This window comes from Echinococcus granulosus (genome assembly GCF_000524195.1).
Source record: "Echinococcus granulosus chromosome Unknown EG_S00013, whole genome shotgun sequence".
NCBI lineage: Eukaryota > Metazoa > Platyhelminthes > Cestoda > Cyclophyllidea > Taeniidae > Echinococcus > Echinococcus granulosus.
The window spans coordinates 1,397,573-1,412,086 of NW_020170393.1; the positions used below are offsets into that span (position 1 = coordinate 1,397,573).

The window sequence follows — 14,514 nt, forward strand, 5'->3', positions numbered from 1 at the left end:
AAGGGCTTAGATCCACCGCAAATTTCACCATTCCACACTGCTTGATGGAAGGCGGGCGGAGAGAGGGGAATATGTGTACGATAGGAATGCGGTATGGAGAGGCCACAGGGGACTCCCAGTCACGGATTCATTTCAGTTATGTGTGTGCGTCCATGCGTACGCGTTTGTACTGTAGGCAGTTGGGAAGGGAGGATGGGAGTCCTATGTGTGCCCGCATTACATAATATCACTGGGCTACCTTGATCTCCGGTGAAATGCCATCCCCAAGGCATAACCTGCAACCGTAGAGCATGTTAAGTAGGTAACTTAAAGTGATAAATTGGGTCTGAAGTCTTCAACAACGCAGTCCTGCTTCGCCACAGCAACGATAACAATTCCACCTGCACAGATTGGTACCACGATGATAAACAACGCTCTCTGTCCTCTTGAACCACGAAAGACGGGAATAAAACATCCTTCCCTAATTTCCGGACGATGGGACTATGTCCCAATAATTGTGGAATAAGAAGGGACAGTAAGACAGCAAGAAATACGTTTCCTCGATTTTGTTTAGCTGTCACTTAGAAAAAGATGCTAAAATTCTTCTCCTTCGGTAACACAGTGGTAACACTGTCCAAAATTTTAAAGTCAGTTTAAAATTTTCCTCCATGAAATTCTTCACTCATGGTGTTAACGAAATAATTGTTTCGCTGTGTTATCCTTGTGCAGAATAATTTCAACTTCTACCTCGTGAAAGAAAACATAAATTCTCCAAATTTCTGCAAACACTCGGCCTGTGGATATATGGAGCTCCTGTAGCGAGTATTCACGACTTGCTTAATGTATAAATATGGTAGAAAGAACTTAAATTTACCTAATTTAGTACGAAGAAATATGAACTGGTGATGTAGTTCATAGTTGGAAGGCTGACAGAACGGAGTACTCCAAGCATGACCTTTGACAGCTAGAGCGTTAGCGGGTTGTGGAGGATTATACGAGAAGGATTTCTCCTCTTTCACAATCCGCACGGGGTCATTGTGTTTGCCAACCACTTCCAAACCCATTAAACAAACAATAGTTGCCTTTTTTAATGCAAAAAAGACATCATTCTGGCCTACATAATAATTTGGAAGATCTTTTACACCCACGCTGTGGCTTTGAGGCAATGGTTAGAAGGTTAATCGCTCTTCACTTATGTGTGTGCGTGCCTTCGTTAGGATTGCCGTGAAGATACACGTATTTTTAGCTCCGTTTTCATGTGAATAGTGGCTTATTTGTTGCTCTCAATCACTATGCGTTGGATCAAAGGAAGGTGCCGAATCAGTCATAAGCATCGTCATGGTGCTTCATCAGACCAAGTACTGGCCCTCATTAGTACACCTTTTAACCTCGGGGACAGTGCAGCTAGAATTTATGATCTATCACATTGGGAGGTAGATTTTCCTGTGAGCATATTCCTTCTAAATTTTGCTTTTCTCTTTATAATTTGATGTAACTAAGTGTATTACGAAAAGATAAGTTTATTTGAATGAATGGTGAAGCAAACATTCCAGTGATCCTGGTTACCGAGACAAATCTTTGTAGGTGCAGCTCCCCGAGACTTCTCTGAAGACGAAAGAGACATAATTCCTGGCCTGACTGTGTATCGTCGACATACAATAGGGCTGGGGTCTACTGGGGTAGCGCAAAGGACAGGTAGTTCGGAGAGAGGCAATTGTGGAACCCCTCATTGGCCTGTTACCTATAATCGGGAGTTAAACAAACAATTATCTTAATACAGTGGGCTTTCAACATCCATTTGTAAAAATTGTTTTCATACAATCGAATTGTACTTTTAATAATCGTTTGTTGCTAACAAGGAGAAATTCCGCAGCGTCCACCTTCCGTTATACAAGCAACGCATAATCAAGTCCACATTCGTCCCATTCGACTGAGATGCTACCTGATAAAATCTGCCGGATCGTCAACTAACGCTGAATGAGCGCAACCGTACTCGAATCAAGTATTTCCCATCCCGAAAGGCAATTTACTAGGACAAAGCATCGGTCTAGCACAGTGCTTCTACATGTACTGGGCCATTAGTCAATGTCACCTTTAAAGTGACCCTATTAAGACCGGAAAAATTCGGCGGACATCGAAGTACCTCTACACCCTCCTGCATTGCAATGCCCTTTTGTAGCTTCTAGTTCATACATTTGTAAACGTAAGCATCCTGTTGTTTTTATAAAGAAAAAAGAAGAACCAATAACACGATCAGGCTTTGGAAATCTTGTAAGAATCGAGTCTAATTTACGTAACATTTCCCTTGTCAACTAATTTTAAGCTTTGACCGTAACTCACTTTGATTTTGGACTAACCAGGCCATGTGTATGGTTTATCCAAGTAAGGACCTTAAATCTGCTACTTTTTGTGGACTTCAAGCCTTGGAATCTGAAAGACTAATTTGCGTGGGCCTTACTGCATCAAATGGGGCTCTGAAATAGAGCGGAATTGTTCTCCTTCTATTTAGAATGTGCACCAAAACAAGTCGTGGATTATAAAACGAAAACCTCATAGAAGTCTTCCAAAAAATTAATTTATATGCTTAGTAAGAAGAGTGATTCACCATTTTCCTTCTTTTTAGGCAAAGACGTAAATCATCTTCCCTGGAGATTTCACTTATGAGACACCTTTTACTAATTCATCGAACATTTTTATTGGATGATTTAAAATGAACCGATACCCCTCCAATGACAAAATTTTTATACCAACCAGGATATAAATAAATGAGACTGTAGGGGAAAAACTGTGCACCAGAAGTATTTGTGGCTGTATTTCCCTCATTTGTTAGTCTCAAGGGCCCTGCAAATAATTGCCCATTTCTCGTCCCACCGAGCCGCATTGTTCCACGGGGTTGTTCCTTTGTCTCAAACATGACTTCGGCATGTAATTACCACAGCTGTCCGCCAGCATTTTCCCCTTTCGGTTCAGTGGACTTCACCCTGAATCAGGAGGTTTTTCAATGTTCTTCTTTGTTACCTGTAAATACAACCTGAATTTCTTCCAGTTTTCGCGGTTGCGTGGTGATTTTTTCATTCATTTTCTTGCCTATGGGGTTTGTATTCTTCTTGATTTTGGGAATTTTATGTCCGAGTAAGTTAATTTTTATGAAAGCTAATGGAACAAAACATTTAATTCTCGGAAAAACTAATTTCCCCTTATCCCATCTAAAGTTGTTAACTTCTGAAATCAAGATTAATAACAGCGCAACTTCCTAACCCTTTTATTAGATACTTTAAATGCTTGTTCAACTCGAGGTTTTGGTGACGGACTACTGAGGGGCTCCACCACTCTACTTCTACGGGGCGGTCTCCCCTTGGCCCATACCAGTAGCCCCAGCCCTTTCTGTGGGTCGGCAATGCACATTCTTCTTAAATGTTTTATTTTCTTTCCTCTTCAGGGAAGTCACTAAACATATATACTAATTTATTAAAAGCTAATGATCCCCTAAAAAGACAAGAAAATAGCCTCCAATATGACGGGGATTTATTTGATCACATTTTTTACGGCATCATCGGTGGTCCCAAATGAATGTCACAGTCCAGCACATACAATGGCGGATGAAAGGTCAGTCTGGGACTAAGAGTTTGTCGTCCGATTACGAGCTTGCCCGGCATTATCATGACTGTCCATAGTGGGTCCACTTGTTGTTGATTCTCCACCGGACCAAAAGGCACTGAAGTTCTAAGGGACACAACTTATGAAATACTGCGAGCCTCAGTTGGTCGCGAAGGTGAGGAGCATAATTTTAAAGAGGAAGTATCAATTCGTAAGCTGTGGTGACCTACTTCTCCTTGAGACGAACCGGTTAAAATATTTTGCAAATTGTGGCGTACATTCGAACCAGCCTGCCCCTCAATTCATCAAGACTTTAAAATTCCAGTCTTTCGAAGATTTGATTCTGTTTTGCCCTAAAACCAGTTGCTTAATAGAATATGGAAGAGTAGCTACCGAAATGAAGACTGAACAAGGGGTTGATCTTAGAGCACTCTAACACTAACTAGATGCTTTCGTCCATATTGTTTGCTTCACTTATGTCCCATGTATTAATGCTAACAGACAAGACGATTAATTACACAAGTTGACGTCTTTGCAACTGCACCCCTCCAGACTGTCTTGTCTGGATCAAGGGCAAAATGGATATTTTTTCCGGTAATTTATGATAATAATTCCTAGTCATGTATTTACTAGGTGCCTTATTGAGTTTGTGGTTAGGTACAAGCGACGAGAGGACGTAATCAAAAGTGGTCAGGAGGGTTGACGAACTGTTGGCAGGAAGGATATGGTCGAGGGACCACACCAGGGAGAGTGAAGTGATCACATAGTAAAGCTTGTATAAATCAAATTAATTTTATCCCTTTGGAATACTTCCTAGTGCGTTTTGCTGCTAGTAGTAGGGAATGCGCCTACCGCCTTGGCACACAAAGCACAAAAACCTTCACCAACTTCAACACTGCCTATTTCCAGCCCCTTTAAAAATCTGAATATCCTGTCCAAATGTCTTAAAAGTTGAGGTGTACTATACATCACTTTCAGTTTAATCTTCTTTAGCGCTGACTACCCTGGGATACATTGCTGCGATTATCCTCAGCCGGTAATGTCATCAAAGGCGAAAAAGGAAGCACTTACACATTTACCCACACACATCTTTGCACATCCGTACATATTTTTGGTCCCCAAGAGGGAGAGGCGACGGTTGCCGGACCGAATCCCAGGGTTTGCGATTGAAACCGAGGCGCAGTACGCAGTCTTTTGCGCCCGTGCACAGGCGGGCCATTGTGACCCAGAACGAAGCCGCCAAAACAGCACACACACACGCACACAGGCAGAGGCAATGGCGGTTGCACGCACAGATGGTCAGACAGGGAGGCCATGGCCTGGGTGAGTGAAGAGTTGGACAACCATCCGACCGGCCGATAGACCGACGAACGGACGAAAAGAGGGAGCGAGGCAGGCGAGAGGGAGAGAGAGGTGGCATGACTCATCATCTTACTCTCTAACTCGTTGATGGGGCGTAGATATGTGCGGTGTAGTACCTGACTTTGCATGTCAATCGGGGTCACCGAAGAGCGGAAAGATGGGCTAGATAGAAGCAATTATCTACTGGAAAAAACTGTTACCGGCCTGGTAATAAATTGTGTCGGGAACGAGCAAAAAGTTCTCCGACTAATTACTTCATAAATTAGGGGTGAGGCATTAGTCTTGAGAATTGACGCAGGTCATTGCGAATGTGCATCTTATAGTCACTCTCCCGGCGCGTATGATGTGGTTTTAGGAGACCATCCAAGTGATAGCTGTGTTGAGGTTATATTCATATCCTCTTCTAGTCAAATGTAGACCTCAATCGAATCGCAGCAACTTTTCTGACAGTTTCAACTCATGGTTTAACATTTTCAAAACCGCCGAATAAGATATGGACAGGATAGTATGAAATTTGGGTGGTATTTGAAATGAGGTCATAAACTGTATGTAGGCAGGCTAGAGAGGTGAACTATCAAGTGTATAATGTGATAATCTACTGGGGCATTGCACTCTAAAAAACATCGTATGTACGACATCTTCACAATGTCAAAATGAAGGACATTCCACTTCAGGAAACTGGAATTCACGACCCGCCACTTAAACGACAAGTCGCCTAGCCCATGATTGGCAAAGGTACTGGCTGAGGAAGCCTGAGACATGACTAAGAGATACACAACATGGGCAAATCGCTTTCCTCACTGGCTTTGCGCTGGGTGGGCGGGTTCATACTGTCTAAGCTCTCATTTTTGGCTACCTGGCTTTCAAAAGGCACGCGTTTGCTTCTCAAGTATTGTAGAAGCCTGGAGTGGTAGCTTTGATCAGAGCAGGTACTTCCATGAGCGGAAATACTGATAAAGTTCTTGTGTTATCCCGGTTTTCGGGTTAAACTGTCACCTCACACACATTAGACAGCCCTACGTCATTATGGCTGAACCAAATAGGCTAGCGAAACTGGCAGCTAACACTAAGAAGAAGCTTATAAAGTGATGTCAGCCAGGCTGATACTAAAATTCCACGATGACTTCACGTTTTTCCTAAAAAAGGGTGATGGGTTGGTTTTGGCTCCACCCTCCTGCGACTGTGCTTTGATCCTTCATATTTGGAATTAGCATCCACGATGCAGTAATTTCGGTGACAGATACAAATCTAAGTGAAGACACCTGGCTTGTGTTGTTTAAGCCACCAAAATCAGTAGAATTTTTTTTCGTTTTAGAAACATTTATCCAGTAATCCAAGGAAATGAATCTCTCTGTTGGTTGAAGGACTCCACAATGGTTTTATTTACGGTGAAGGAGCTTTTGATATCTGGGGGGATTATAAAGGGTTTTGGGCTCATTTTTGAGAAAAATTTGGAAACGTAGAGAAAAAGGCATAATTACGTACTGCGCCGCTCAAATTTAAATGCATATTTTAGTAGTCTCTTAACACTGAGGGCTGTCATTTCCTCGTTAAAAGAGGGGAAGTCGTTTCTTGTTGGCTGGAGAACGAATTCGGGAGAAGAAGTAATTTTGTAGCACAAAACCCTGCTACCGGAAGAAGGATATGTACTGTTTGGATTACTGCCAAAGACTTCATAAGGCAAATGAGCCTAAAAGTAGCTTCACTGTAAGCTATGCAGAAGGGCTGAGGAAGATTTTATTTCACCGGTATGGTATCCGAATCCCAAAAGAGTGGAAGAAGTTGGCTGAAGAGCTACTAAGGTGAAGTTAAGCCACTTATTTACAACTAGGCTGATAGTTGGACCGAAAGGTTGATGTTAGCTGCCAGCGTCACATATATGTGACATTTAACCTTTTTCGGTCTATGGCAATCGACTGCCTCAAATTGTGTGCCACAAACAGACTGGTCGGACTAAAAACCAAAAGACAGCTTTAGGCCAATTGTTCTGGCTCAAGTCACATTTCTCTATCGGGACATGGAAAAGTCAGATCTCAGTGGTCGATTTTCCTCCGACCTCCTGGCATTGAACATGTTATGCAAAAAAAACAGTTTGCAGACATTGCTGTGGCATAGCAAATATTTGAGGTGGGTGGGTAGCACTTTTGAAGCTGCTAATTTTAGGCCTGTCGAATCTATTGCCACAATGTTGCAGACTGTGTTGTTGTTTTCGACAGTTTGGAGCGGATGTCATTAAAGATAGGTTACTATTATTTACCACCCAACTTAACCACCTGCCAGACGTCTAGAATACAAAAATGAGCAATTGTTTGGTATTTTGCCTCCAAATGGATAGGCGCCAGACACATGAAAACACTTTCGTCCGAATAGCGATTTCGTCCCACTGGAGGTCAGATGAAATAGCGTTATCCTAGAATCTAATTAAATGCTGTAGGAAACTTGACGTATTTCTGGCCTCTTTCAATGAATCATGTGGATGTTTTTCAGTGTTATTACCAACTTAAAAGAGAAGTTATAGCGACTTTATAACATTCAATGAAAAATCATAGCTACGTGTAGAAAAGTTTAGAGATAACCACTTTTGAATAACTTACGAATGAAGAAAACGCACCAATTCAACAATGTCTCAGTCATCACCATTCTTTTTAATAGGGGGGGGGGAAAAAAAACAAGAGAGGAATCCAGAGAGATCATTTGCCTGTACTGAGGTGAGGGCGGGTGATGGTGGCCTATGATGGAGCCTCTATATGGTCACTTGTCATCGCAGTAGTCCGAATCTGCTGTCGCTGAAAGCTGCCGAGAGTGGAGCTGGGGGGTAGTAGGATGGTTTAACCCATTTCATTACCCATTGAATCCTTCCCTTTCATTAAACAAATGAAGTAAATGGAATGTGACTGGCACATTTTTGGTTGTCACTCAAATTGCATTCATCAAAAGCTGACATTATTTATTTCTAAAAATTGGAGAAATATACGAGGCGAATCAAAAGAATGGGCTATACTGAAATTTTAGTAAATCGGCATAACTAAGTTGTGCTTGGAAAAGCTGAGATGCGTAGTAACCCAGTTAATTATCCTTAATGAATTGGAAGCTTCACATTCTGCCCTCGACAAAGACACCACATTAGATCAGTGGTGTGCCCTAGAAGATATATTTTTTTCTGCTCTCGAGTCTTTGCTTATCTTCTTTAATCTTCCCATCATTAATCAAACCAACATTTAAAACGTCCGCCCCATGATTTACGATTTCGTTGCCTTCGAGTTCACCGATTGATGATAGTAATTAACACTATACTTATAAGTTGCTAATTTCAAAGCTGAAACATTGAACCTTTCTGAGTGATTTAAAATTTGGCGGGGTCCTGAAATGAGTACTTTTAAAGGGAAATTTCATGGAATATGTGGCGGGTCTAAGCTGGCTTTGCCGCTAGGAGGCTAAATTAACACTCTAAGGTCAAGGTCACATAATCATTGGCATATAATGTCAAAGAAGAGAGCATGCCCACCGATCCCCTCATCGATGAAGAAGGTCAGCCATTCTTAGCAAGCCTTAACTGCTAAATTAGGTTTTAGTAGGTCATTGCTTAAGGCACGTTTCTTTAAATGTGCAGCGTGGCAGATCGGACGCCGTAGGCCTCCAAGATGCAGGAAATGTACCCATTATTAACATTATTAACCACCACCCTCTTATCGTTCCAAGGGTAAAAAGCCGAGGTGAAAGCCAGGAAACCTAAACCTTTTACAATTGGCCCCCATCCTGTCCGGTTCCATGATTCACAAACTTACGTGGGTACATTCTTATGATCATTCCCTTGGAACGCCGGGTCGAGCTACTGACAGTATCGAGGAATAGGTGACTTGATAGGAATGAAAGTCATCAAAAGTCATGCAACGTATTTTTGATCTTGCTTGATGGTTAGCCGTCGAGTCTACCGCCAAGTAGTGAAGATTAAGAATAACCTGAAAATGTTAGAACTCAAGCCATTTCGTATTACTTAATTAATCATCCTACCTGTAACTCTCACCTCAACGCCACTGCCACCGATTTTCTCAAGGCGGAGATCACTGCCGATGCATTGAACTTTAAGGTGATCAAATGGTAGTGTTATCCAGATTTGAACAGCTCATGCCAGACACTATCAAGGACATTTTACTTCGCCTTTCATTGCATCTCGGGTTTGTGTTAAATTTACACTAATGGTGATAGCTAACCATGGCCTTATAGCAAATAGGAGTAATTGAGGTGGTAGCAAGTATTCATGTACTACCAACGATAGCTACTTCTTCAGGATCTGTGGAATCAATTTGTAGTTCAGTAAGACCACCAAGAAACCGCATTTTCTTTATAAAAGTGACCTTTTATTAACTCAGAGAATACGTCAAAAAGTTACAAATATGCAGGCCTGTTAGTTACCATGTAGACGGAAAAGTTAACCCAAGATTGCTGTTGAACATTTACGCACCTCTCAATAGATCCAATAGCTTCCTTTTAAGCTTCAAGGATCAGAAGTATACTGAAGCCGGGTTTCAGAAAATCAAGTCTTTAGAGGGCCATCTACTTTCACAAAAGCTTAACCTCCAAGTTGACTCAGATGTTATTAAACTTCCAAATAGCATTTCCTGATGAAGGCTGTATGCTGACAGAGCCACTTGGGAGGTTACATTAGGAATCACGAACATGTCGTCGAATCGAGTAACAGTCTTCGAGAGCCAACGGGCTAAGAACAAAACAAATTTACAAAAATGGAATTTTAATGAGGGTCAAATGCTTATTTTCCGTCCTTTCAAGGATTCCATTGGATAAAATCAATCATTTTGCAGTCCTATTAATCTTCCTTCAGGGCTCTAATTTGATTCATTTGCCTTAGGCCAAAAAAGGCATGCATGTACCTCGTTGTCAAGAAAAGTAAATGAAGGGCTCAAGCTCCTACCGCGGTGGGAGAACTGCTTTTCTTTTATGCAAAAATCAAGGCCACTTGTACAATTTTAAATAGGGCTAACTGTGGTCTTTATGATGGTTATTGTGTAACCATGAAAGTTACTACTACTCTTCAAGGGTAACCGTTTTAATAAATTGCTATTCGTGGCCCAGCAAATAAAAATGTAAAAGCAAGCTAGAGGTCCTACAAAGTAGCTATACTGGTTTGAGACTATGATTTCTACTCAGAGAAGTCTAACCCTTCTATTAGTACTGTCACAAATATGTGACGTGTGTTCTTTATCCATTTATGATAACCTAAGGCATAAAATCTTGCCGGATAAGGAATAAATAATATTTAGGGTAATAAAGAAGATGCTGGATGTTCTTAGTTTTAAGTTTGCTTTTTAAAACGGTGACGTGGTTTAAATAAGTTGAAGATTTTATAAACCTTTGAGGCCGAGGAGGCCTATTCGGAGCAAACACTTGCCCATTACACACCCTCGATCGGAAGTGCAAAATTTCCGCTAACAACCCAAACTTTCTGCTGCTGCTTTTCCCATCTATCTCCTTTTTCCTTGTTCTCTCTTTCGCTCCCTTCGGGAGTCTGCCTCACACTAAATGTCAAACTGCCAAGGCGAGCAGAGTATCTCTTTGCCGGGGCTACCGAAGGAGCGCCGAGGTGCATTAAACACCACACAACTGATTGAAAAAGGCCTTCCTTTAAAACCTTAATTGGTGAAATATCTCACAACTGGTGTTATTTAAATTCCTCGATTAGTTCCATCCAGCATATTTTAGGGTACCCTTGCAAAAGAGTGTTCAAAAGGTGATGTATCACTAATTTTTCATGTCTCAACGTCAGCGAACATTAAAGGAGCTATAAAACCTTTCTTTCCATGGGGTTTTAACTAATATTTGAAGGTCTAAAGGTAGATTTTTCCTTGCAACTTGCGTTCTCTATTGATGTTACATCTAGGTGAACTTTAAAATACATCTCCATGGTACAGCAGAGTAGTGTTGAGTTTCCGTTTTTTCCAATCCTTCTGACAGCCTATATCCTGTCTATTCATGGAACTGGTTATCATAGTGAATGTTTGGGAGATCGAATCAATTGGATTCGGAGGTTGTGAATGTCCTTCTGGTATTTTGGTGCTTCCCTCACGACCTCGACAGTTGAACTAGGGCCATGCTTCAATTACCTCAATCAAGGTGATGACACATTTAAGCTTTACCAGCTCCTCGCTCACCACCTCAAAGCTGACTTCTTTTAAAAGCTCCAGTCTAGAGTTTTGGACAGTGAGAACTTGTGCGAGGGGGCTGGGGCTTGGGTCAGATAGAATGAAAGAAGACATTAATGGAATGCTTACGTATGTCCCTGATCGTCCAAGAACATGATGCCAAAGAACTAATAGCAAATGGAATATCCTCGTTGCGAGGCAGCATTTAGTCTATTACACACTGTCCCATAGCAGTCTTTCACTAATGCAACTAGCCTTATGAAGCTTTCGAGGTGTAGAAATCCTAACCAAATTTATGGCTTCCGCACAATGCAATTCCATCACAGACGATTCGAAATCATAGAATATTCATAGAGAACGCCGCCAATGACAGTCAAAAGAGGGGGAATGTATAACCAATTTATGGTTATTTAACCCTAAGGACTCTAAAGTCTTTGCGAATTTGGTCACTGTCACACCGAATATTAACTCCCGTAGCCGCTTTTGCTTTCAGTGGAATAGTAATGAACCTTCAGAAATGGCTCATCCTGTTGCGGGCCTCCGAGGCAGAAAGAAAATTGCTTTCATCCTTTGGTCGAAGTGCTTGGATAGTCTAGAAACCAAACTACAAAAGGCTAAAGATTAACACGCCGCCCCAGTTCTCGGCATCCAAGGCAAATCCTCGTGGCAGTAGATAACGCCGTTGTTAAGATATATCGATACCGGAAAAGCCACTTTTCTCTCAAAGGCTTTATAAAAAAGAGCAATTTGCATAATTTTAATCGCTCTACACACCTAATCGGCTGAATTCTGTGGTGTCTGACTACTGCTACTGTGTACTTCAGATGTTCAAGATGTATTCAGTGCTCTGCTTTGACGGTACCATGTAGTTGGACAATTAAGGTAGATGAAAGGAGATATTGTCACTGATCAGAGTGGCGTATGTGATGCAAGGCCCTGACAACTGCTAGTAATTAAAAAACGTCAACTAGAAGCTGGGAGTTAGAAGGACGACTTCAAGACCGAAAAATCGCGCCTTTTAAATGATTTTATGAACAGTTGGTGAAAAGCGCCCACCACTTTTCAAATTTAACTAAAGAACAGCAAAAGAGACAGTAAAGGAGGGAAGAAAGCTTATTTTAGTCAAATGAGCTACGTCAGAACCAATTTTTGCAAAGATCCAACATTCCAACCTTTTTTCGCATATTTCTGCCACTTTAACAACAATTTGTGAAACACGAAAACGAGAAAAATGTTTGTGTTTGTAGGTGTGCAAAGCAAGGACGCAAGCCAAGGCATCTACACCAATTTCGTTAATGTCTGGCACTGCCAGATCAAAGCAGTCGTCGAGGGCCAAGCGAAAGAGGCCCGTCGACAACACTGGGGGCACTCTTCATCCCCCCTCCGCCCCTCCTCTACTGGTAATTGAGGGTGTGGCAACTGTTTCGCTGCTGTTTTTGCAAAGTCATAGGGAGGAAATGGCTTTCCAAGGACCAAAAGGCAATTTTAGCATAAAACTCCTTACCTTTGCCAATATAATCACATGCAGGAGGTTGCCTCTATGTTGTCCCTCGCTGAGTCGGTGAAGGTACTGAGAAATATGCATCCATTTGAAATCCGCACCCATCACTTGGCTTATTCATCTGTTTTCTCCACCTTATTTTACTTCACCAACGTCTAAAGTTGATTCATCAGAATACGGTAGTGTCTAATTTGACAACAGAGCGGTGAAAGTGATTTAACAGCCCCATGACAGTAGGGAGCCCTCCGATTATAAACAGGTAGGATATTTTTGTTTTTCCTTTTTCTATTACATTTTAATTGCCTTCGAAGTGTCAAAAATTTTCTTCCCTGTAGAAAGAGCAGACACGCCAATGGTTTGAAAATATTTTTCCTCACTGATGTCTGATATAGTGGTGTCAATTTGGAGGAAAATTATGTGTATTTACGTATAAGATTTCATCAGGGTACTTTGGTGGAAGGCGTGGAATTTATCACATGGTTAGAAAGTAAATCCTTTTGGATTAGAAAACATTCAGACCTAGACTAGATCCCTCTTTCCGCTTCAGTAGGAAAAATAAAATTTAATGCCATCTCTGAGCAAAAAGTATTATTTATTTCATGTTCTCTCGTCCACTTCGGAGTAGTATAATCCTATACTTTTTCCAACCATTGTATTTGGCAACATAAAATAGTTCACGATATCCGAACTATCAGATAAGTATTCTTTTTGAGTAGGCATTAAATGACAACAGCAGAAATGACAAGAAATGAAGGAGGGACACTACGACAACAACAGCGAAAGTAGAGATTGTGACTCTATCAAGACCCCATCATGTGTTGAGATATATCAAAAACATTCTGAATAAATTTGCATTAAGACTCCTTAAATGGGCATGGAAATCCATATTCAGGCTCTTAAAACTGGTGTCAGATCCCTAATTATCAACGTCACATATATGTGACAGAACAGAGTGTCACGCATATGTGACATAGTTGTTATCGGTATATGATAAGTGATTGGATTAAATTATGACAGAAGTAGGGTAGCATGCTATAAACACCAAAATAAATTCTTAATTTTGTTCAGATTGAGTGTATTGACATCCTTTTAGCTCTCAACCAGCAGTTGTTGGATAGCAGATGGACTCTCAAAGCCGTGCTGATAAAAATCACTCAAAACTTCTCCACAAAAGCCCAACTAGTCAAAGTTTTCGGCAGTATTGTGGTGATTGCTCTCAATCTCGCCATCTTTTAATACAGATTTTACCCATATTTTATGCAGCTATAAAGCAAGGAAAAGTCGAGGATGGTATCTGCGCACCAGGATTCATCCCACTTGGCAGACACTAATCCCAAGTCTTCCACCGATTACGCAGTCTTTTCTGGCATTTGAACAGGCGGTCTATTAAAGTGGGTTGATGGAGCCCTTCCAAATTTCGGAGAGGACGCCTTTTCACAGAATCGCCCTCAGCGACATTTTACCGCAGTGATCGAGTTTCCTGTGAGACCCTTGAGGATTTCGCACTTGTGATCCCACCACCAACAACCAAATACTGATAAACAACTTTAAGTATATTTACTTAATCTAAGTGCCTTATTGCAGATACATTTTGACGTCATTGTTTTCCATAAATCTTCGCCTTTAGAGGGCGTTGTATAACCGGTTTGGTACAGACAGGCAGCCAGTCAGTCGGATGGTGAGGCTGCACATCAACTCGTGGGCTGAGGGTTTGTTCGCTTCACTGGCGTGGAAGTTTACATTCGTCTGTCATGCAGCTGTTGCCCTCACATCAGCTCTCTCTCTCTCTCTCTCTCGTGGTTGTTAACACCTCCACTGACCACGCCGGTTACGCCTCCTCTACCTCGGCCTCCTCCTCCTCATATTGCTCCAGCCAAACTCAGGCTTCAAGTGGGCTTAAATTTCAAAATGTCACTG

General features: G+C 41.6%; 1 protein-coding gene across 1 annotated transcript; it reads right to left on the reverse strand. All coding sequences in view use genetic code 11, as the record gives it.

The window, feature by feature from the left end:
• Window positions 1–2,977: 2,977 nt before the first annotated feature.
• EGR_02860 (hypothetical protein) lies at window positions 2,978–4,545 on the reverse strand (the record flags this gene model as incomplete). Its single annotated transcript, XM_024492109.1, has 3 exons — window positions 2,978–3,198; window positions 3,346–3,439; window positions 4,429–4,545. 3 exons carry the CDS (start codon window positions 4,543–4,545, stop codon window positions 2,978–2,980), a joined length of 432 nt encoding a protein of 143 aa, XP_024353603.1.
• Window positions 4,546–14,514: the final 9,969 nt, after the last annotated feature.